This window comes from Scyliorhinus canicula, chromosome 2 (genome assembly GCF_902713615.1).
Source record: "Scyliorhinus canicula chromosome 2, sScyCan1.1, whole genome shotgun sequence".
Taxonomy (NCBI): Eukaryota; Metazoa; Chordata; class Chondrichthyes; order Carcharhiniformes; family Scyliorhinidae; genus Scyliorhinus; species Scyliorhinus canicula.
Genome location: NC_052147.1, coordinates 55754718 through 55779275, shown reverse-complemented (window position 1 = coordinate 55779275; position 24558 = coordinate 55754718). Strand labels below are relative to the sequence as shown.

Genomic DNA, 24558 nt, shown 5'->3' with positions numbered 1-24558 from the left:
GTTTTTGTCTAGAAGCTGAGCGAGAGAAGGTTTTCTGAAGAAATATATCCAGAGATTCTTCGTTATTCTGACAAGGTGTCGGTTCTTTTACTTTAAGCAGTGTCAAAAGATTTCCTTCTCAAAGTGGAGTATTCAAGACATTTTTTCCCAGCAAGTATACCTGAGTGCTAACTGTATTTAAAAATGGATTGAGATCTGAGATGATTTTTTTGTTTGAGTGGGAATAAAGATGGCAGTTAAGGGTTATTGTGTCACTGTATTGATTAGCATTGTTTAAGGAGTAATTGTTAGCTATTTTCTTGTGTAATGTGAAAGATATTTTAATGCTGTGTTAGTACTAACGTTTATCTTAATATATCACATTCCTATTTTGCACCAATCACTCCTGAAGTGAGGTAACCTTTCCTCACAGTTATACAAAATTTTAAAATTAAGTACTGGGGTTTCTGTCCAGTATCCTAGCCACTAATTGGGGTCTGGTCTGGGATCGTAATGAGGAGAAACCAACAAGGAGTAAGAATTGAACTCTCGTATGAGATTCCATTGTTAGGAAGATGGACCGGCATTTCCGTAACTGTCATTGTGATTTGTTGCCTCCCTGGTACCAGGGTAAAGGACATCATGGAGAGGGTAGAGAATATTCTGAAGGATAGGGAGTGAGCAAGAGGTTTTGGTACATGTTGGCACCAGCAACCTAGAGGTTGCTTGTTTTGAAGACATTTGATCAGATTTTCAAGAACCAGGAACAAGGTGAAAGGTAGGAGATTGAAGATGGTAATGTCTGGAATTCTCTGAGTGCATGCGCTGTCTGGAGTAGAAGCAGGAAAATAGTAAAAGTCAATGAACTGTGGTGGTATGGTGGATCAACACACCCTCAAATGGTGCAAAAGCCACCCTACTCAGACCTGAAAAGTGCCCATATACCCCAAATTACCCTGGAAATTCAGAGCAACTCATAAATTTGAAGATAGGTTAAACAAGCTGTTTCACACTGCTGCGATGCAGTGGCTACACAAGTGGTATTTGGTGCTAACACCATGCAGCTGTCTGGTTTTTAAAAAATGTTCTGCCTCCCAAACAATTGAATAATGCTCTGTATGAGTTTCAGGGCTTGTCCGATGCCAGATATGCAAATTGTACATCCCAATATTTGGTTGATCAAACCAATCAGCATCTTCCCTTGGTTGCTTAAAATAGGCAGAATGCAGACCATGTGTAAACAGCCCTCAACTGCATACTTTAAAAAGATGTCTACTGATTGATATAATTCCACGTAGGGGTAGCACTTACTGAACACTCTGGAGTGTTCTAATAACTGCACTAAACTAATTTGAGATTCTCAATCTAGTTGTAGTGTGGTTCGTTTAAGCTTGCAAGAAGCAGCATGCATTCATACACAGCAGCCTTACCTCCGCAGGAATATGTGCAGGAATCAGAATCGACTTCCCAACAAATGACCAGCATTTTCTCCTTTAGTGTAAACTGTTGTGATTGTTTCAAATTTGGCATTCTCGCATTTATATAAGAAAAAAAGCTTTGGTGCCTCTTTTCAAGAATAAAACTACAACTTCCTCACAATAAAGGCAAACATTCAGTCGGCCTTCCCAACTGTGTGCTGTAGCTACATATTATGTTTCAAGCATAAGGAATTTCAAATCTCTTTGCATAAAATCATCTGACATCAATTTATTTTCCCCCCATTATTTTCCAGTAAATGAATTATTCACAATTATATTCTACCAAAGAAAATTGTTTCCAATTGCATTCCAGGAAAAATGTTTCTTCATGAAACTTGCTTATATATATATTATTTTGCATATACTCACCATTCTGACTTATACATATATCATCTTTCCTTCACTGTGGCTGGGTCAAACTCCTGAATCCCCTCCCTAACAATGGTGTGTCTACACCTCAAGGAATGCAGTGGTTCAAGAAGTGGAGATGCCGGTGTTTGACTGGGGTGAGCACAGTAAGAAGTCTTACAACACCAGGTAAAAGTCCAACAGGTTTTTTCATACACTAGCTTTTGGAGCACTGCTCCTTCCTCAGGTGAGGAATGAGCAGTGCTCCGAAAGCTAGTGTTTGAAACAAATATGTTGGACTTTAACCTGGTGTTGTAAGACTTCTTACTGTGGTTCAAGAAGGCAGCCCACCACAACCTTCTCGAGGGCAACTAGGGATAGACAGTAAATGCTGGTTTAGCCAGCAACACCCACATGCCATAAATTAATAAAAGGAAAATAAAAGTTCCTCACAGCAATACTCGAAAAAGAACTTTATCTAATACAGATACCAAAGTTTAAGATTGTGTCTACAATAAATTTTATATCATCATTACAAATCTGAATTCTGCCATGTACAGATGGATGCCTGGTGGTGTCAGTGTTGGAAACTGAGGTAATGATTAACACGATCAAATGTGAATTATGTTCAAATATATTGGCTTAGGTATCATTTCTTTCTAATAAATAGACTGATGACACCAGTGTGTAGAATAAATTATGTTAGATGATAATTTGAGACATGTGTACATTATTTCATAATTGTTTCAAATCAGTTGCTGTCTGTCCGTTTAGAAAACGTTGAACGTCCAAAGACTACCTGTGAACAGCATCGAGAGAGACTGGAAACAGAGCTGAACCTGCGTGGATCTGAACATCTTGTTGGAGTCCATATTCCTGAGTGTGATGAAGAAGGGAGGTTCAGGCCTCTGCAATGTCACGGTAGTACAGGCCACTGCTGGTGTGTGTATGAAAACGGGCAACAAGTCCCTGGGACTAGGACACCACCTGGAACTGGTCAACCAGAGTGTGGGCAGCCAGGTCAGTCAGTGTTTTAATGAAGCAAAATTACCAATTGTGTAGCAAAGAATGAGGAGTTCAAAGAGTTTGTTTGTGAGAGTAGAGAATGTCTCCAATTGCTTCATCCCGAGCCTCGGATTTCTCACTGAGCTTGATACGAAGATGTGATCGCTTCGGAGGATGAGAGTATGAGAGTTTCCTGTATCGGAGACTCTGGGAGGTGGCTTCCCATCCACCTGAGCTTAATTCAGGGTAGTTCATGGATGGCTATCTGGAAGAGTAGGAATTACAGGGGTTTGGGGGTTTGTGGCACTCTGAAACAGATACTCCACATTGATGACTGGTAGGAGTGACACTCTCCTGAAGGAGTGTAGTCCAGACCATGATATCAATGGGCAAGGGGCAGCACAGGAGGAACCAGCAAGGAGTAAGAAATGAATTCTCATATGAGATTCCATAGTTTGGAGGACAGACCAGCATTTCTGTAACAGACATTGTCATTTGTTGCCTCCCTGGTGCCAGGATAAAGGACACCACGGAGTGGGTGGAGAATATTCTGCAGGGTAAGGTGGAGAATATTTAGCACGGTAAGGAGTGAGCAGGAAGTTCTGGTACATGCTGGCACCAGCAACCTAGAGGGGGCATGTTTTGAACACATAGGATCAGATTTTCAGGAGCCAGGAACAAAGTGACAAAGTGGGAGCTTGAACGTGATTATCTCTGGAATTCTCTGAGTGCTTGCATTGTCTCGAATAGAAGCAGAAAGATAGTGAAGGTTAATGAATGGCTTGAGTTTTGGTGGATCGCACAAACTTTCAAATGGTCCAAGGACACCGCACTCAGACTTGAAAAGTATACCCTGAATTACATAGAAACATACATAGAAAATAGAAGCCTGAGGAGGCCATTCAGCCCTTCGAGCCTTCTCCGCCATTCCTTATGATCACGGTTGATCATCAAGTTCAATACTCTGATCCCGCCTTCCCCCATATCCCCTGATCTTTTTAGTCCCAAGAACTATATCTAATTCCTTCTTTAAATTACACAATATTTTTTCCGCTACTACTTTTTGTTGTAGTGTTGTAGATTCACCACTCACCTCAGTCCTAAAAGGTTTACCCCTTATCCTCAAACTATGACCCCTAGTTCTGGACTTCCCCACCATCAGGAAAATTCTTTCTGAATCTGCCCTGTCTAATCTTATTAGAATTTTATAAGTTTCTCTGAGATACCCCTCTCACTCTTGAAAACATTTAAAAAATAAATTTAGACCACCTAATTCACTTTTTCCAATTCCGGGGCAATTTAGCGAGGCCCACCCAGCTACCATGCACATCTTTGGGTTTGGGGGCGACACCAACGCAAACTCACTCTTGTAAACTTCAATGAATATAATCCTGACTGATTTAGACTCTCCTCATACAACAAATTACCCTAGAAATAAAGAGTATCTCATAAATTTGAAAATAGGTTAAACAAGCTGTTTCACACTGCCACTGTGCAGTGGCTACACAAGCGGTATTTGTTCCTAACACCATGCAGTTGTTAGTCCAAACAAATATTCTCTCTCCCACACAATTGAATAAAACCCAATATGAGTTTCAGGGCTTGCCCAATGCCAAATGGGTAGGTTGTACATCCCAATGTTTGGTTGATCAAATCAAACAGCATGTTCCTTTGGTTGATTAAAATAGTAAGAAGTCTTACAACACCAGGTAGGTTTTAACACCAGGTTAAAGTCCAGGTTTGTTTCAAACACTAGCTTTCGGAGCACTGCTCCTTCCTCAGGTGAATGAAGAGGTATGTTCCAGAAATATATATATAGACAAAGTCAAAGATGCCAGACAATGTTTAGAATGCGAGCATTTGCAGGTAACTTGCTTCAAACAACTGGGCAACCTCAAACAAACCATTGTTTGCAGCAAACTACCCAGCCTTCAGAACAGCGACCACGACACCACACAATCCTGCCATGGCAATCTCTGCAAGACGTGCCAGATCATCGACATGGATACCACCATTACACGTGAGAACACCACCCACCAGGTACGCAGTACATACCCGTGCAACTCGGCCAACGTTGTCTACCTCATACGCTGCAGGAAAGGATGTCCCGAAGCGTGGTACATTGGTGAGACCATGCAGATGCTGCGACAACGAATGAACGGACATCGCGCGACAATCGCCAGGCAGGAATGTTCCCTTCCAGTCGGGGAACACTTCAGCAGTCAAGTGCATTCAGCTTCTGATCTCCGGATAAGCGTTCTCCAAGGCGGCCTTCAGGACGCGCGACAACGTAGAATCACCGAGCAGAAACCTATAGCCAGGCTCCACACACATGAGTACGGCCTCAACCGGGACCTGGGATTCATGTCGCATTACATTCATCCCCCACCATCTGGCCTGGGCTTGCAAAATCCTACCAACTGTCCTGCCTTGAGACAATTCACACCTCTTTAACCTGGGGTTACCCCTATCTCTGGATCTGTAAAGACTTGATTACCTGCAAGTGCTCGCATTCAAAGCATTGTCTGGCATCTTTGAATTTGTCTATATATATGTTTCTGGAACATACCTCTTCATTCACCTGAGGAAGCAGCAGTGCTCTGAAAGCTAGTGTTTGAAACAAACATGTTGGACTTTAACCTGGTGTTGTAAGACTTCTTACTGCGCTCACGCCAGTCCAACGCCGGCATCTCCACATCATTGCTTAAAATAGGCAGAATGTAGAGCATGCGCAAACAACCCTCACTTACATACTTTTTAAAATGTCTACTGTCCAATGTGATTCCGCGATGGGGCAGCACTTGCTGAACACTCTTGAGTGCACTAATAGCTACACTAACAACTAATTTAAGATATTCAATCTACCTGTAACGTGGCTCATTTAAGTTCATGAGAAGCAGCATACAGTCATACACAGCGGCCTTATATATGCAAATAACAGGAATATGTGCAAGCGTTGTGCCATTTTAAATTTACCCGGAAGTTTGGAGAGCCTAGACTTCCCCATTGCTTTCTTTGGTATAAACTGTCGTGATCATTTCAAATTTGGCATCGTATTTGGTCTTGGTGAGTGAAAGACAAAAGACTTTGGGTAACGTGCCTCTCTTTTCAGAAATATAACACCAGTCTCCTCACAATAAAGGCGAGTATTCAGTTGGCCTTTCCAATTGTGTGCTGTAGCTGCACATTGGGCTGAATTCTCTGCTGGTGGGATGGTCCATTTTGCCAGCAGCCCGGGGGTTTCCCAACGGCATGGGGCTGCCCCAAAATGGGAAACCCCATTGACCAGCTGGCGAAACGTAGAATCCCGACGGCATGCTGGACCAGAAATCTGGCGGACGGGACGGAGAAACCTGCCTATTGTGTTTCCAGCATAAGGAATTCAAAATCTCTTTGCATAAAATCATCTGGCATTAATATTTTCCCCCTATTACTTTCCAGTAAATGAATCGTTCACAATTACATTCTACCAAAGAAAATTGTCTCCAATTACATTCAAGAAAGAATAATTATTCATGAAAGTTGCTTATATATATTCTATTCCATATATTCACCATCCTGACTTGGCAATATATCGTCGTTCCTTCCCTGTTGCTAGGTCAAACTCCTGAATCCCCTCCCTAACAGCACTGTGGTGTGTCTACACCTCGAGGAATGCAGCGGTTCAATAAGGCAGCCCACCACAACCTTCTCCAGGGCAACTAGGATGGGCAATAAATGCTGGCTTAGCCAGCAACGCCCACATGACGTAAATTAATAAACAGAAAATAACAGGTCCTCACAGCAATATTCAAAAAAGAATATTTATCCAATTGCAGATACAGAAGTCTAAGATTGTGTCTACAATGAACTTTATATCATCATTATTCGTCATAATTCTGCCGTGTACAAATGAATCCCTGGTGGTGTCAATGTTGGAAATTGTTTGAGGTGATGATTAAGACGATCGCATGTGAATAATGGTAAAATATATTGGCTTGGGTATCATTTCTTTCCAATAATTAGACTGGTAATACGACGGAGTGTGGAAGAAATTATGTTAGATCACAATTTGAGACATTTGTATATTATTTCATAATTGTTTCAAATCAGTTGCTATCTGTCCATTTAGAAAACATAGAACGTCCAAAGACTGCCTGTGAACAGCTCCGAGAGAGACTGGAAACAGAACTGAGCCTGCGTGGATCTCAACCTCTTGGCGGAGTCCATATCCCGGAGTGTGATGAAGAAGGGAGGTTCAGGCCTCTGCAATGTCACGAAAGTACAGACTACTGCTGGTGTGTGACTGAAAATGGACAAGAAATCCCTGGGTCTAGGACAGCACCTGGAACTGGTCAACCACAATGCAGGCTGCCAGGTCAGTCAGTGTTTTAATTAAGCAAAATGACCAATTGTGTAGCAAAGGATGAGGTGTTCAAAGGGCTTTTCATTTGTTTTTGAGAGTAAAGAAGTCTCCAATTGTTTCAGCTCGAGCTTCGGATTTCAGATTTCTCAGCAAGCTTGATCTGGTCACTATGGAGGACGAAGGAGGATGAGAGATTCCTGGAACGGGGACTCTGGGAGGTGGCTACCCATCCACCAAGCTCAGTTCAGGGTAGTTCATGGATTGCTATCTGGAGGAGTAGGAAATACAGGAGGCTTTGAGGTTTCATAGACATCATAGAACCCCCTACAGTGCAGAAGGAGACCATTGAGCCCTTCAAATCTGCACCAATCCACTGCACCAATCCACTGCACCCTATACCCATAATCCCGTACCTAACCTGCACATCCTTGGATTAAGGGGCAATTTAGCAGGGCCAATCCACCTAATCTGCACATCTTTGAACTGTGAAACCGGAACACCCAGAGGAAACCCATGCAGACACGGGGATAACGTGCAAATTTCAGACAACAATCCGGCAAGGCGGAATTGAACCCAGGTTCCTGGTGCTGTGAGGTAGGAGTAGTAACCACTGTGCCTCTCTCGAACAGATAGTCTGTATTGCAAACTCCTGGGAGTGTTACTACCCTGAAGGTGTGCAGTCCAGACCATGGCACCAATGATAAGGGACAGCATAGGCGGAACCAGCAAAGAGAAATAATTGAATTATTTAAAGAGATTCCATAGTCAGGAGGACAGACCAGCATTTCTGTAACTGTCATTGTGAGTCACACAGAATTAGCTGCCTCCCTCATACCAGGTGTAATGATCCTTCTTGTTTATTACCACTTTATCCCTTATTTCTAATTTTATTTTTGACGTTACATTTTTGATCCATGGATGATTATTGGACATGCCACTTTAAGGCAAGAAGCCTGTATCTTTAATTCAAGCAGGAAGAATCCGGAAGGCTGTGCTGGTTTAAACAGAAGCTACACGCTGGCCAGCACCATTGAACTAGAGATGGGTTGGAGCTTGGTATGATCGATTGGCTTGTAGCCAACGGATTGGCCCAAAGGGCTGTGCTCTGACGGTAACCGGTTTTCCAAATTGTCTGCTGTAATTATGCATTATCTTCCTGTGTTCCTCAAGCAATATTCATAAAACGGCATTTATCCAATTACAGATACAGAAATCTAAGGTTGTATCTACAGTAAACTTTATAAAACACTTATCTGAATTCTGCTGTGTACCGATGGATCGCTGGTGGTGTCAGAGTTAGAAACTGCTTGAGGTGATGATTAAGACGATCACATGTGAATTACGTTAAAATATATTGGCTCAGATATCATCTCTTTCCAATAAATAGACTGGTGACGCCAAGAGTTTAGAAGAAATTACATTACATGAGAATTTGAGACTTTTGTACATTATTTCATAATTGTTTCAAAGCAGTTCCTGTCTGTCTGTTTGTTTAGAACACATTGAACGTCCAAAGACGGCCTGTGAACAGCACCGAGTGAGACTGCAAACAGAGCTGAACCGGCGTGGATCTCAACCTCCCGTTGGAATCCATATCCCAGAGTGTGATGAAGAAGGGAGGTTCAGGCCTCTGCAATGTCACGACAGTACAGGCCACTGCTGGTGTGTGTATGAAAACGGGCAAGAAATTCCTGGGACCAGGACACCGCCTGGAACTGGTCAACCACAGTGTGGACAGCCAGGTCAGTCAGTTAAGCAATTAAATCGCCCAAGCTGTCTCCGTGACAACACCATGACCAATCAGGATCGACTTGCTAACCAATCAGCAGCTTCTCTCCTTTAATATGAACTGTTATGATCATTACAAATTTGGTATTCGCGCATTTGTCATGAACTCCAACCTCCTCACAATAAAGGTGAACATTCGATTGGTCTTCCCAAATGTGTGCTGTAGCTACACATTATTTTCCTGTGTTTCAAGCAAGGACTTCCAAATCTCTTTGCAGAAAATCTTCTGACATCAATTTTTCCCCTATTACTTTGCAGTGAATGAATCACCCACAATTATATTCTACCAAAGAAAATTGTTTCTAATTACATTCCAGGAAGAAAATTCTGATATGACAGTTCCTCACTATAACGCTCATAACAGAACCTTTATCCAATTATAGAATTAAAAACCTTGGGTTCTGTCTATAGTAAACTATTTGCAGATCTGAATTCTGCTGTGTACTGATGCTGATGTCAGAGGTGGAAACCATTTGCGGTGATGATTTAGCCAATCGCAGGTGAATTCTGTTAAAATTCGTGGTAACGTGAACACAAAAAGGTTGTTGAAAGCTTATTCTAAGTTGTTCTTTAATATATGAAAATAACAAAGTTCAAAATACAGTATGGACTCCAAAAAGAAAGCAGCTAGTTAAACAGTGACGGAATAGAATTAGAACTAATGGCAGTTAAATACGAATGTAACTTTTATTTCTTTGTACAAATTTAGAGTACCCAATTGTATATTTCTTTCCAATTAAGGGGCAATTTAGCATGGCCAATCCACCTACCCTGCACATCTTTGGGATATGGGGGTGAAACCCACACAGACATGGGGAGAATGTGCAAACTCCAACCAGACAGTGATCAGGGCCAGGATCGCACCCAGGTCCTCAGCGCCGTAGGCATCAATGCTAACCACTGCGCCGCCCTAAAAAGGAATATAACAACAATTAATGACATCACAGCATTTATTGATGACATTAGAAATGGAGTTAAATAAGAAGATGCATGATAATAAGACCATAAGACATAGGAGCAGGATTAGGCCACTTGGCCCATCGAGTCTGCTCCGCCATTCAATCATGGCTGATATTTTCTCATCCCCATTCTCCTGCCTTCTCCCCATAACCGCTGAGTAATAATACTCTATAACGAAATATATTGGCTTAGATATGAAGTCTCTTAGAAATAATGTGACATGACTACTTGAGACATTTGTGCATAATTTTGTAATTGTTTCAAATCAGTTTCTGTCTGTTTGATTAGAACACATTGAACGTCCAAAGACTGCCTGTGAGCAGCATCGAGAGAGACTGCAAGCAGAGCTGAACCTGCGTGGATCTCATGTTGGAGGCCATATCCCTGAGTGTGATGAAGAAGGGAGGTTCAGGCCTCTGCAATGTCACGGCAGTACAGGACACTGCTGGTGTGTGAGTGAAAACGGGCAAGAAATTCCCAGGACTAGGACACCACCTGGAACTGGTCAACCACAATGCGGGCTGCCAGGTCAGTCAGTGTTTTAAATGATCAATTGTATGGCAAAGATGCAGGAGTTCAAAGAGTCTTTCATTCTTTTTGAAAGCAGCACGTGAGCACAGTGGTTAGCACTGTTGCTTCACAGCACCAGGGTCCCAGGTTCGATTCCCGGCTTGGGTCACTGTCTGTGCGGAGTCTGCACGTTCTCCGTGTGTCTGCGTTGGTTTCCTCCGGGTGCTCTGGTTTCCTCCTACAAGTCCCAAACGATATACTGTTAGGTAATTTGGATATTCTGAATTCTCCCTCAGGGTTGGTTTGTGACAAGGGGATTTTCACAGTAACTTCATTTCACTGTTAATGTAAGCCTACTTGTGACAATAATAAAGATTATTATTATAAGTGAGACGTGTGTCCAGCTGCTCATGCTCCAGAATTTTGAGCGAGCTTGATGTGAAGCTGTTGTCACAACTGAGCACCAAGGAGGATGATTGTTTCCTAGATCAGAGGATCCGGCAGGGAGCTACCCATCCACTCCAGGTCGTTTCAGGGTAGTTTACGGATGGCTATCCAAAAGAGTAGGAAGTACAGGAATCTTCAGGGTTTGTGCCATTCTCAAACAGACACTACATATTGCAGACTAGAGGGGATGACACTACCCCGAAGGAGTGCAGTCCAGACCATGGCACCAATGGGCAAGGGACTGCATATGAGGAACCAGCAAAAGGCAAGAATTGAATTCTCTTACGAGATTTCACAGTCAGAAGGACAGCCCAGCATTTCTGTAACTGAGTGGCATTGTGAGTTGCACATGATGTGTTTCCTCCCTGGTTGCAGGGTAAAGGACATCACGGAGAGGGTGCATAGTTGTCCGCAGGGTAGAGAGTGAACTATGCATTGTGGTACACATTGGTACCAACGACATATACAGGGCAAGTATTGAGGTTCTGTGGTCAGCTTTTCAGGAGCTACAAAAGAAGTTAAAAGTAAAGACTGGATTTCTGCTAGTAACCAGAGTAGAAGCTGGAAGCTAAAAGGGCCAATTAATAGCTTGAGGTATGATAGACCGTACAAGCTTGTAAATGGGTATTCAGATCTGAAAAATGTCTGGCGTGTCTCAAATTACCCTGGAAAGGCAAAGTATCTCAAATATTAGAGCAATGAGAGCAGAGACCATGTAAAATCAGCCTGCACTTGAGGAGCCAAAATAAAACATCAACTGCTCAATTGTATTCCCCAACCCTGAGTGTGCTAATAGCTCCAGTAACTAGAGTAAATTTCAGATAATAGGCCAAGCTTGTAATGTGGTTCAATGAAGCTTGCTCAAAGCAACCAACATTCATACAAAGCGGCCTTTTCTTTGAAAGCAAAAGGAATATGTTCACGCCTTGCGCAATATTTGAATTGCCAGGAGTTGTGGAGCCTAACGCAATGCTTTCAACATGGCAACATTGTAACCAATCAGAATCGACTTGCCAACTAATCAGCACCCTTTTCTCCTTGAGTACAAAATATTGTGATATTTTCAAATTTGGTATTAGGCCTCGTGACTGTAAAACAAATGCTTCGGCAACATGTCTACATTTTCAACACTGGTCAGAAAATTAACAGATAATTCAAAAAGAAAAGAACTACTTCTAAAATAAAGATTTTCTGGATTATTTTCTTCATTTTAAGAAGAGAAGCAATAAGGGCTGCAGTAGGTTGTATAGTTCTTCGAATCTGCTTCACTATTAAATAAGATCATGGTTAAACTTTTACATAACACCACTTTTTACTCCATTTTCTATTGATTCCCTTCCTGGCTAAAAATGTAGCCACTTCAGTCCTGAATAAACGGAACAAGTGTGTCATCACAGACCGATGGGAATGGGAGCTTCAAGGAGTAGAGGATTAATGACTTTCTGAATGAAGAGAGTTCCTCTGATCTCGGTGCAAAATGACCAGTTGCTTATGCGGTGGCTATGAGCTCCAGTTCTAGACAGACCCGTATCGGGGGACAGCCTCTCACATCTACTCGTGAAGCTCTTAAGAATTTACTCCGGTTCACTCTGATCAACTCTTATTTTAATTTAATACTCTTTCTTGTCATAAGTAGGCTTACATTAACACTGCAATGAAGAGTATTGTTCTCAACTCCAATTGCACCCATTCTACTCAATGTCTTCTCAAAGGACACGCCTCTCATCCCAGGATTCAATCAAACAAATCTTCATTGCATTAACTCCACAGCAAATTTATCCTTCATGAGTAAGGAGAGTCAAATTCTACACACTATTTCATCTGTGGTATCAACAATGTACTGTATCAGCAAGATTTCCTGACTCTTTTATTCCAACGGTCTTGCAATAAAGGTGAACACTTTATTGGCAACTCCAATTGTGTGCTGTAGCTGCACATGAACGTCTTGTGTTTCCTATACAAGTGCTTCCAAATCTCTTTGCATAAAATCATCTGATACATTTCCCCCTATTACATTCCAGTAAATTAATCATCCACAATTACATTCTACCCAAATAGAATTGTTTCCAAATATATCCCAGGAAGAATAGTTCTACAAGAAATGTGGTGATATAATAGTTGCTCACAACAATACTCAATCGACATTTATCAAATCACTGACACAAAAACCTAGGGCTATATCTACAATAAACGTTATTTATAACCATCAATACAAATCCGAATTCTGCTGGATACAGATGGATCCCTGGTGGTGGCAAAGTTGGAAACATGTGAATTGTGGTGAAATGTATCGGTGTAAATATAATTTATTTTCCAGAAATAGACTGGTGACATCAGGAGTGAGGAAGAAAGGATGTTACTTGAGACATTGGTGCTTTATTTAATTATCGTTTAAATTGGTTTCTGTCTGTTCGTCTAGAACACATGGAACGTCCAAAAACTGCCTGTGAACAGCATCGAGAGAGACTGCAAGCAGAGCTGAACCTGCGTGAACCTCTTGTTGGAGGCCATATCCCTGAGTGTGATGAAGAAGGGAAGTTCAAGCCTCTGCAATGTCACGGCAGTACAGGCCACTGCTGGTGTGTGAATGAAAACGGACAAGAAATTCCTGGGACTAGGACACCACCTGGAACTGGTCAACCACAGTGTGGACAGCCAGGTCAGTCAGTGTTTTAGCTAAGTAAATTCTGTAGCAAATTCTTTAATTTTGTTTTTGAGTGTCTCCAGCTCCTGAAGCTCCTGAGTTTTGGAATTCTGAGTGTGTTTAATGTGTTTGGGAGGTGGCTACCTGTAGAATCTCATTGAATCCCTATGAGTTTGCCGAAGAAGGCCATTCGGCCCATCACATCTGCACCATCCTTCTGAAAATGCCCTTACCTAGGCCCATATCCCTGCCCTATCCCCGAAACTCCAGCTAAACCTTTGGACACAAAGTGGCAATTGATCATGGCCAATTCACCTCATATACAAATCTTTGGACTGTGGGAGGAAATCAGAGCACCTGGAGAAACACATGCAGACACCGGGAGAATGTGCAGACTCCGCACAGCCAGTTACGCAAAGCTGGAATCAAACCCGGGCCCTTGGTGCTGTGAGGCAGCAGTGCTAACCACTGTGCCACCATGCCACCCACTCACCTAATCACAGTTTAGGATAATTAATAAACGGCAATCCAGAGTAGTCGCATAGCCGAGAATAACAGTATTCTTTGTGGTGTACGCCACTCACAAATAGATACACACTATTGCAGGCTGCTGGGAGTGGCCTTGCCTTGAAGGAGTGCAGTCTGGGGCTTGGCAACAATGGGAAAGGCACAGCAAAGGTTGAACTTGCAAAGAGTAGAAATGGAGTTATATGAGCTTCTGTAGTCAAGAGGACAGACCGGCATTTCTGTAACTCAGATTGTCTGTTGCCACCCCGGGCAACAGAGTTAAACACATCATAGAGAGGGTGCAGAATATTCTGCAGGGTAGGGAGTGAGCCAGACATTGTGGTACACATTGATACAATGACATAAAGAGGGCAAGGACAGAGGTTTTATGGTCTGATTTTCAGGAGATGAGAAGCAATTTTAAAAGTATGAGTTTAAAGGTAGTATATAATGGATTGCTGCCGGTGCACTCGGTAGCTGGAGTAGAAACAGGAAGTCAACAAGGATCATGGTTTGAGGTATGCTAGATCATACAAACTTGTAAAAGGGCCAAAGGACATCACATTCAGATCTAAAAAGTGTCCAGTCTATCTCAACCTACCCTGGAAAGGCAGAGTATCTCAAAGATTTGAACAATAATTTAAATACACCAATTCACGCTTTTACTATGCAGTGCCTACTCGATGGGTATTTGCCGATAATTGGATTCTGCCATCAGTCAAAAAGATGTTCTGCCTCCCATACAATTAAGCAAAGTCCTGATGAATTTCAGTGTTTGTGCAATGCCAGACTGGAAGGCTGTACATTCCAACCATTGACTAACCAAATCAATCAGAATATTCCTTCAGTTGTTCAAAGTAGCCAGTGTACAGGTGGTGCACAACTAGCTCACATTTATAAATTCAAGGTGTGATTCTGTGATTTTTGCAGCGCTTGCTGAACAATCCTGAGTGCATTAGAAGCTACACTAACAACCTGTAATAACCTGTAGTAATCTGCACAGGACTCATCCAGCTGGGGATGATTGCTCCCCATGCTCAATTGAACGGAGTTGTGCCAGCACCAGCATGAAAGGCAGGCAGCTGTAGAGCCAGCTAAAAAAGGAATGAGGACCCGGTGAATGTATGATGCTGTTGCTGAAATAAGAAGCTGGCTGGACTCCCCTGGCTTTATAACACAACCCATTACAGATAATCAGTCATGTTTGTAACATCATAAGATCATGGTTGAACTTCTAGATTAACTCCACTTCCCTCCATTTTCCATTGACTCCCTTTCTGGCTAAAAATATATCGACCTCAGTCCTGAATATACCGACCAAGTGTATATCCACATGCCTCTGGGGATGGGAATTGCAAAAGTTAATAAATTTCTGAGTGAAGAATACCTCTGATCTCAATGCTGAATGACCAGTTGCTTATCCGGTGGCTCTGACCTCAAATACTGTACAAACCCGACTCCGGTATCTACCTGTGAAGCGCTTAAGAATTTTGGCTGGTTCACTCAGAACATCTCTTATTGTTCTAAACTCCAAGACAATTGTTCCCATTCTACTCGATCTCTTCCCAAAGGACAGCCATCTCATCCCGGGAATCAATTGATTGAAGCTTCGTTGCACTAACTCCAAAGCAAATGTATCTTTCATGAGTAAGGAGAGTAAAGCTCTACACTGTATTTCACCTGTGGGATCACTAATGTCCTCCATCAGCAAGATTTGCTAACGCTTGCACTCCAACTTCCTGGCAATAAAGGTGAACATTTTATTGAAAATTGGTGATATAACAGTTCCTCACAGCAATACTCATAATGGACATTTAGGGCTGATTCTACAATAAACTTTCTAACGCTCATTACAGATCTGAATTCTGCTGTGTACAGATGGATCCCTGTTGGTATCCAACTAACAGAGTCAAAATTGAGTTGGTGTAGGAGATTCCAGGGCCAATAGGACAAGCATTTCTTTAACTCTGATTTTGAGTCCCACGTATTGTGTTGCCTCTCTCGCGCAATTCCGCAGGGTAGGGAGTGAGCTAGATGTTGCGAATTATGCCAATATGCATTGGTGCAGACATAATTTATTTACTATAAATAGACTGCTGACAACTCGAGTGAGGAAGAAAGGATGTGACATGATAATTTGCGACTTTTGTGCATTATTTAATGATCGTTTAAATCAGTTTCTGTCTATCCATTTAGAACACATTGAACGTCCAAAGACTGCCTGTGAACAGCACCGAGAGAGATTGCTAACAGAGCTGAGCCTGCGTGGATCTGAACATCTTGTTGGAGTCCATATCCCTGAGTGTGATGAAGAAGGGAGGTTCAGGCCTCTGCAATGTCACGGCAGTACAGGCCACTGCTGGTGTGTGTATGAGAACGGGCAAGAAATCACTGGGACCAGAACTCCACCTGGAACTGGTCAACCACAGTGCGGACAGCCAGGTCAGTCAGTGTTTAATGAAGCAAAATGACCAATTGTGTAGCAGAGACTTTCATTTGTTTTTGAGAGTAAGAAGTGTCTCCAGCTGCTGCAGCTCGAGCTTCAGAATTCCGAGCGTGTTTGAGGAGTAACCGGGCGTCTCCATGGAGAACCAGGGAGGATGACACTTTCCTGCATCTGAGGTTCTGGTAGCTGGCTAACATCCGCCCAAGATCAGCTTAGCTCAGCATGCCTGGGACTCACAGCGCCAGGGTCCCAGGTTCGATTCCCGGCTTGGGTCATTGTCTGTGCAGAGTCTGCACATTCTCCCTGTGTCTGCGTGGGTTTCCTCCGGCCGCCATAGTTTCCTCCGACAGGTCCCAAAAGATGTGCTTGTTAGGTAATTTGGACATTCTGAATTCTCCCTCTGTGTACCCTAACAGGTGCCGGAATGAGGTGAATAGGGGATTTTCACAGTAACTTCACTGCAGTGTTAATGTAAGCCTGCTTGTGACAATAAAGATTATTAAAACAAAATTGCAAATCGCGATTGGAAACAGTCAGAACAGGCAGGAATAAAAGTATTATTTGCGGTGTGTGCCCCTCACAAGCAGATACTCACTATTTCCGGCTTTTGGGAGTGGCGTTGCCTTGCAGGAGTGCAGTGTAGGCCATAGCCACAATGGGAAAGGGACACCAAAGGTGGAATCCGCAAACAGCAGAAAGTGAATTGGTATGGGGGATTCCATAGTCAAGTGTGAGTCCAACTTTTTGTGTTGCCCTCTGGCTCCAGAGTTAAACACATCATGGAGAGGGTACGGAATATTCTGCAGGGTAGGGAGTTAGGCAGGGATTTTGGTACACTTTGGTACCAATGCTGTATAGAGGGCAGGGATTGGGGAGCGGGAGGGGGATTCTGTGTTCAGAAGTTAGGAAGCAGTAAGTGTTTAAAGGTGGTAATCACTGAATTGCTGCTCATGCACTCGCTAGCCGGAGTAGAAACAGGAAGATGACAAGGATGGATTCATGGTTTGAGGTATGCCAGATCTCACAAACCTGCAAAAGGGCCAAAGGCCACCATTCGGATCTGTAAAGTGCCCAGTCTATCTCAACTTACCCTGGAAAGGCACAGTATCTCAAATAATTGAACGAGTTTACACATGCCTTTACACGCTGCTACTTTGCAGTGGCTACTAGATTGTATTTGCCTTTAATTAGATTCCCTCACCAGTTCTCAAAGATGTCCTGTTTCACATACAATAATTCAAAATGCTGATTAATTCCAGAGCTTGTGTGATGCCAGTTACGAAGGCCGAACATCCCAACAATGGCCTGATCGAATCAAACAGCATGTTCATTCAGTTGTTCAAATTAGGCAATGTACAGATGGAGCACAATTTACAATATTGAAAACAAAACGTCCATTGTAAGATGTGATTCACCAGTTGGGCAGCACTTGCTGAACAATCCTGAGTGTGTTAATGGCTACACAAACAGCCAATTTAAGATTGGTCATGCTTATAACATGGTTCATTTCAGCTAGCCAGAAAAGACATACAATTTTACCCTTGGGCCCCGAGAGACACGATGTTGGAGGAGCTACTGGACACAGAGAATTGGGAAAAGGATACTGCGGGGGTCATTTTCGGACAACGTTTAGCAAGCGCCCGCTCCCCACTGGACGGAACAAGGGAGGAAGAGTTAGGGATGGAAGGAGGGTGAGGACTCTGGACCAACACACTGAGTAGGGCAAATGCCACCTCCTCCTGTACAATGCTCAGCCTCATTCAGCACAAAGTGGTGCACAGAGCACAGCTGACAAGATGCTGAATGAGCAGGTTCTTCCTGGAGGTGGAGGATAAATGTGATCGGTGCCAGGGAGGCCCGACCAAACACACCCACATGTTCTGGGCCTGCCCCAGACTTGACAGGTTCTGGACAGCCTTCTTCGAGGTGATGTCCAAGAGTGGCAAACCAGCCAGAACCTCATATGGGGAAGAGGGCCGATGCCCTTGCCTTTGCTTCCCTAATCGCCTTGCCGGACAATCCTGCTTGGTTGGCGATCAGCAGCATCACCCACTGCTGTGGACTGGCTGGCAGACCTATCGGAATTTCTCCATCTGGAGATGATCAAATACACCATCCAAAGGTCGGACGATGGCTTCCACAAAGCATGAGGGTTATTCATCAACCTGTTCCAAGACCTGTTTGAAGCCAACAACGGATAGAATGGGGAGAAGGGGTGGAGTGACGCACGGGACCCACCAGGTCTACACAAAGCAGACAGGAATGAAAGGGTTGGGGGGGGGGGGCAACAGGGGTGAGAGACCCAAGGAAACGCCAAAAGGGAACCAAGGGAGAGACCGACACAGGGACCAGAGGGCCCCTCACAAAGCTACAAGAATAAAACAAACCCAGAACTACCCATCTACGGTCATCGGAAGAGTCTATGATAGGACCTGGGGGCAGCAGAAAAGGGGCGGGGGGTTGGGGGGCAAAGGGGGGTGCCGAAAAGGAACAAGGTGTAATTATAACCTTTCTGCCCATTTCATGTGCAGTGTAAAAATGTAAACTTTAATTTTAAAAAAAAGAACATTTCTGCAAGAAAATTGCTGATGTAATAGTTCCTCACATCAATACTCATAAAAGGGCATTTTTGAAATCACTGAATCAAAACCTAGGGGTGTGTCCACAATATATTTTATGAAATTACAAATCTGATTCTGCTGTGTACTGATAGACCCCTGGTCATGTCAGAGTTCGAAACGTGACTTATGATAGAATGTATCGGTGCAGATATTATTTCTTTTCTACAAATAAACTGGTGACATAAGGAGTGTGGAAGAAAGGATATTACATGACAATTTGTTGCTTTGTTGCTTTATTTAATTATCATTTAAATCTGTTTCTGTTCGTCTAGAAAACATTGAACGTCCAATGACTGCCTGTGAACAGCACCGAGAGAGACTGCGAGCACAGTTGAACCTGCGTGAACCTCTTGTTGGAGGCCATATCCCTGAGTGTGATGAAGAAGGGAGGTTCAGGCCTCTGCAATGTCACGGCAGTACAGGCCACTGCTGGTGTGTGAATGAAAACGGACAAGAAATTCCTGGGACCAGGACTCCACCAGGAACTGGTCAGCCACAGTGTGGACAGCCAGGTCAGTCAGGGTTTTAATGATGCAAAATCAATTGTGTAGCAGAGTCTTTCATTTGTTTTTGAGAGTAAGAAGTGTCTCCAGCTGCTGCAGCCCGAGCTTCGGAATTCCGAGCATGTTTGAGGAGCAACCGGGCGTCTCCATGGAGAACCAGGGAGGATGACACTTTCCTGCATCTGAGATTCTGGTAACTGGCCACCATCCGACCAAGCTCAGCTCAGCTCAGGATGCCTGGGACTCACAGTGCCATGGTCCCAGGTTCGATTCCCGGCTTGGGTCACTGTCTGTGCAGAGTCTGCACGTTCTCCCTGTGTCTCCGTGGGTATCCTCCTTCTGCCCCAGTTTCCTCCGACAAGTTCCAAAAGATGTGCTTGTTAGGTAATTTGGACATTCTGAATTCTCCCACTTTGTACCCTAACAGGTGCCGGAAATAGACGAATAGGGGATTTTCACAGTAACTTCACTGCAGTGTAAATTAATGTAAGCCTGCTTGTGACAATAAAGATTATTAAACAAAATTGCGAATCGCAATTGGAAACAATCAGAACAGGCAGGAATAAAAGTATTATTTGCGGTGTGTGCCCCTCACAAGCAGATACTCACTATTTCCGGCTTTTGGGAGTGGCATTGCCTTGTAGGAGTGCAGTGTAGTCTATAGCAACAATGGGAAAGGGACACCAAAGGTGGAATTCGCAAAGAGCAGAAAGTGAATTGGTATGGGGGATTCCATAGTCAAGTGGGTAGGCAGGTGTTTCTGTAACTTGTATTGTGAGTCCAACATTTTGTGTTGCCCCGTGGCTCCAGAGTTAAACACATCATGGAGAAGGTGCAGAATATTCTGCAGGGTAGGGAGTGAGGCAGGGATTTTTGTACACTTTGGTACCAATGCTGTATAGAGGGCAGGGATTGGGGAGCGGGAGGGGGATTCTGTGTTCAGAAGTTAGGAAGCAGTAAGAGTTTAAAGGTGGTAATCACTGAATTGCTGCTCATGCACTCGCTAGCCGGAGTAGAAACAGGAAGATGACAAGGATGGATTCATGGTTTGAGGTATGCCAGATCACACAAACCTGCAAAAGGGCCAAAGGCCACCATTCGGATCTGTAAAGTGCCCAGTCTATCTCAACTTACCCTGGAAAGGCACAGTATCTCAAATAATTGAACGAGTTTACACATGCCTTTACACGCTGCTACTTTGCAGTGGCTACTAGATTGTATTTGCCTTTAATTAGGTTCCCTCACCAGTTCTCAAAGATGTCCTGTTTCACATACAATAATTCAAAATACTGATTAATTCCAGAGCGTGTGTGATGCCACTTACGAAGGCTGAACATCCCAACAATGGTCTGATCGAGTCAAACAGCATGTTCATTCAGTTGTTCAAATTAGGCAATGTACAGATGGAGCACAATTTACAATATTGAAAACAAAACGTCCATTGTAAGATGTGATTCACCAGTTGGGCAGCACTTGCTGAACAATCCTGAGTGTGTTAATGGCTACACAAACAGCCAATTTAAGATTGGTCATGCTTATAACATGGTTCATTTCAGCTAGCCAGAAAAGACATACAATATTACACAGGGGCCTGCGACTTCTACACAGGGAACAGACTTGTGACTTTAGAGAACCTGACGGAGAGACTGGGGCTACCAAACGGACAGGAACTCCAACATTTATAAACCAAAACCTTTCTCCACAAGGAGACAACGAGGTACCCTTGGGTCCCGAGAGACACGATGTTGGAGGAGCTACTGGACACAGTGAATCGGGAAAAGGGAACTGCGGGGGCCATTTTCGGACAACGTTTAGCAAGCGCCCGCTCCCCACTGGACGGAACAAGGGAGGAAGAGTTAGGGATGGAAGTAGGGTGAGGACTCTGGACCAACACACTGAGTAGGGCAAACTCCACCTCCTCCTGTGCAATACTCAGCCTCATTCAGCACAAAGTGGTGCACAGAGCACAGTTGACAAGATGCTGAATGAGCAGGTTCTTCCTTGAGGTGGAGGATAAATGTGAACGGTGCCAGGGAGGCCCGACCAAACACGCCCACATGTTCTGGGCCTGCCCCAGACTTGACAGGTTCTGGACAGCCTTCTTTGAGGTGATGTCCAAGAGTGGCAAACCAGCCAGAACTTCATATGGGGAAGAGGGCCGATGCCCTTGCCTTTGCTTCCCTAATCGCCTTGCCGGACAATCCTGCTTAGTTGGCGATCAGCAGCGTCACCCACAGCTGTGGACTGGCTGGCAGACCTATCGGAATTTCTCCATCTGGAGAAGATCAAATACACCATCCAAAGGTCGGACGATGGCTTCCACAAAGCATGCGGGTTATTCATCAACCTGTTCCAAGACCTGTTTGAAGCCGACAACGGATAGAATGGGGAGAAGGGGTGGAGTGACGCACGGGAACCACCAGGTCTACACAAAGCAGACAGGAATGAAAGGGTTGGGGGGGGGGGGCAACAGGGGCGAGAGACCCAAGGAAATGCCAAAAGGGAACCAGGGGAGAGACCGACACAGGGACCAGAGGGCCCCTCACAAAGCTACAAGGATAAAACAAATCCAGAACTACCCATCTAACGGTCAAAGGAAGAGTCTAGGATAGGACCTGGGGGCAGCAGAAAAGGGGAGGGGGGGCAAAGGGGGGTGCCGAAAAGGAACAACGTGTAATTATAACCGTTTTGCCCATTTCGTGGACAGTGTAAAAACGTAAACTTTAATTTTAAAAAAAGAACATTTCTGCAAGAAAATTGCTGATGTAATAGTTCCTCACATCAATACTCATAAAAGGACATTTCTGAAATTACTGAATCAAAACCTCGGGGTGTGTCTACAATATACTTTATGAAATTACAAATCTGATTCTGCTGTGTACTGATAGATCCCTGGTCATGTCAGAGTTCGAAACGTGACTTATGATAGAATGTATCGGTGCAGATATTATTTATTTTCTACAAATAGACTGGTGACATCAGGAGTGTGGAAGAAAGGATATTACATGACAATTTGTTGCTTTGTTGCTTTATTTAATTATCGTTTAAATCTGTTTCTGTCTGTTCGTCTAGAACACGTTGAACGTCCAATGACTGCCTGTGAACAGCACCGAGAGAGACTGCGAGCAGAGCTGAACCTGCCTGAACCTCTTTTTGGAGGCCATATCCCTGAGTGTGATGAAGAAGGGAGGTTCAGGCCTCTGCAATGTCACGGCAGTACAGGCCACTGCTGGTGTGTGAATGAAAACGGACAAGATATTCCTGGGACCAGGACTCCACCAGGAACTGGTCAACCACAGTGTGGACAGCCAGGTCAGTCAGTGTTTTAATGATGCAAAATCAATTGTGTAGCAGAGTCTTTCATTTGTTTTTGAGAGTAAGAAGTGTCTCCAGCTGCTGCAGCTCAAGCTTTGGAATTCCGAGCATGTTTGAGGCATCTCCATGGAGAACCAGGGAGGATGACACTTTCCTGCATCTGAGATTCTGGTAACTGGCCACCATCCGCCCAAGCTCAGCTCAGCTCAGGATGCCTGGGACTCACAGTGCCATGGTCCCAGGTTCGATTCCCGGCTTGGGTCACTGTCTGTGCAGAGTCTGCACGTTCTCCCTGTGTCTCCGTGGGTATCCTCCTTCTGCCCCAGTTTCCTCCGACAAGTTCCAAAAGATGTGCTTGTTAGGTAATTTGGACATTCTGAATTCTCCCTCTGTGTACCCTAACAGGTGCCGGAAATAGACGAATAGGGGATTTTCACAGTAACTTCATTGCAGTGTAAATTAATGTAAGCCTGCTTGTGACAATAAAGATTATTAAACAAAATTGCGAATCGCGATTGGAAACAGTCAGAACAGGCAGGAATAAAAGTATTATTTGTGATGTGTGCCCCTCACAAGCAGATACTCACTATTGCCGGCTTTTGGGAGTGGCGTTGCCTTGCAGGAGTGCAGTGTAGGCCATAGCAACAATGGGAAAGGGACACCAAAGGTGGAATTCGCAAAGAGCAGAAAGTGAATTGGTATGGGGGATTCCATAGTCAAGTGGGTAGGCAGGTGTTTCTGTAACTTGTATTGTGAGTCCAACATTTTGTGTTGCCCTCTGGCTCCATAGTTAAACACATCATGGAGAGGGTACGGAATATTCTGCAGGGTCGGGAGTGAGGCAGGGATTTTGGTATACTTTGGTACCAATGCTGTATAGAGGGCAGGGATTGGGGAGCGGGAGGGAGATTCTGTGTTCCGAAGTTAGGAAGCAGTAAGAGTTTAAAGGTGGTAATCACTGAATTGCTGCTCATGTACTCGATAGCCGGAGTAGAAACAGGAAGATGACAAGGATGGATTCATGGTTTGAGGTATGCCAGATCACACAAACCTGCAAAAGGGCCAAAGGCCACCATTCGGATCTGTAAAGTGCCCAGTCTATCTCAACTTACCCTGGAAAGGCACAGTATCTCAAATAATTGAACGAGTTTACACATGCCTTTACACGCTGCTACTTTGCAGTGGCTACTAGATTGTATTTGCCTTTAATTAGATTCCCTCACCAATTCTCAAAGATGTCCTGTTTCACATAAAATAATTCAAAATGCTGATTAATTCCAGAGCTTGTGTGATGCCAGTTACGAAGGCCGATCATCCCAACAATGGCCTGATCGAATCAAACAGCATGTTCATTCAGTTGTTCAAATTAGGCAATGTACAGATGGAGCACAATTTACAATATTGAAAACAAAACGTCCATTGTAAGATGTGATTCACCAGTTGGGCAGCACTTGCTGAACAATCCTGAGTGTGTTAATGGCTACACAAACAGCCAATTCAAGATTGGTCATGCTTATAACATGGTTCATTTCAGCTAGCCAGAAAAGACATACAATTTTACACAGGGGCCTGCGACCTCTACACAGGGGACAGACTTGTGACCTTAGAAAACCTGACGGAGAGACTGGGGCTACCAAACGGACAGGAACTCCAACATTTATA

At 43.9% G+C, this 24558-nt stretch overlaps 1 protein-coding gene across 13 annotated transcripts in view; it reads left to right on the top strand.

The window, feature by feature from the left end:
- Positions 1-24558, top strand: part of nid2a (nidogen 2a (osteonidogen)) — a 232828-nt gene that overhangs the window by 145599 nt on the left and 62671 nt on the right. For 6 of the 13 annotated variants that reach the window (XR_005458155.1, XM_038778739.1, XM_038778709.1 and 3 more), the window contains exons 21-28: positions 2580-2825; positions 6922-7167; positions 8652-8897; positions 10192-10431; positions 13280-13519; positions 16208-16453; positions 19351-19590; positions 22654-22893. Coding sequence is in view for 12 of the 13 variants with exons in the window: in XM_038778739.1 (XP_038634667.1) it covers positions 2580-2825; positions 6922-7167; positions 8652-8897; positions 10192-10431; positions 13280-13519; positions 16208-16453; positions 19351-19590; positions 22654-22893 (1944 nt within the window). In the remaining variant the exon portion in view is untranslated. The remainder of the gene's footprint in view (positions 1-2579; positions 2826-6921; positions 7168-8651; positions 8898-10191; positions 10432-13279; positions 13520-16207; positions 16454-19350; positions 19591-22653; positions 22894-24558) is intronic. The other 7 variants (XM_038778768.1, XM_038778760.1, XM_038778692.1 and 4 more) reach the window with 6 other exon arrangements.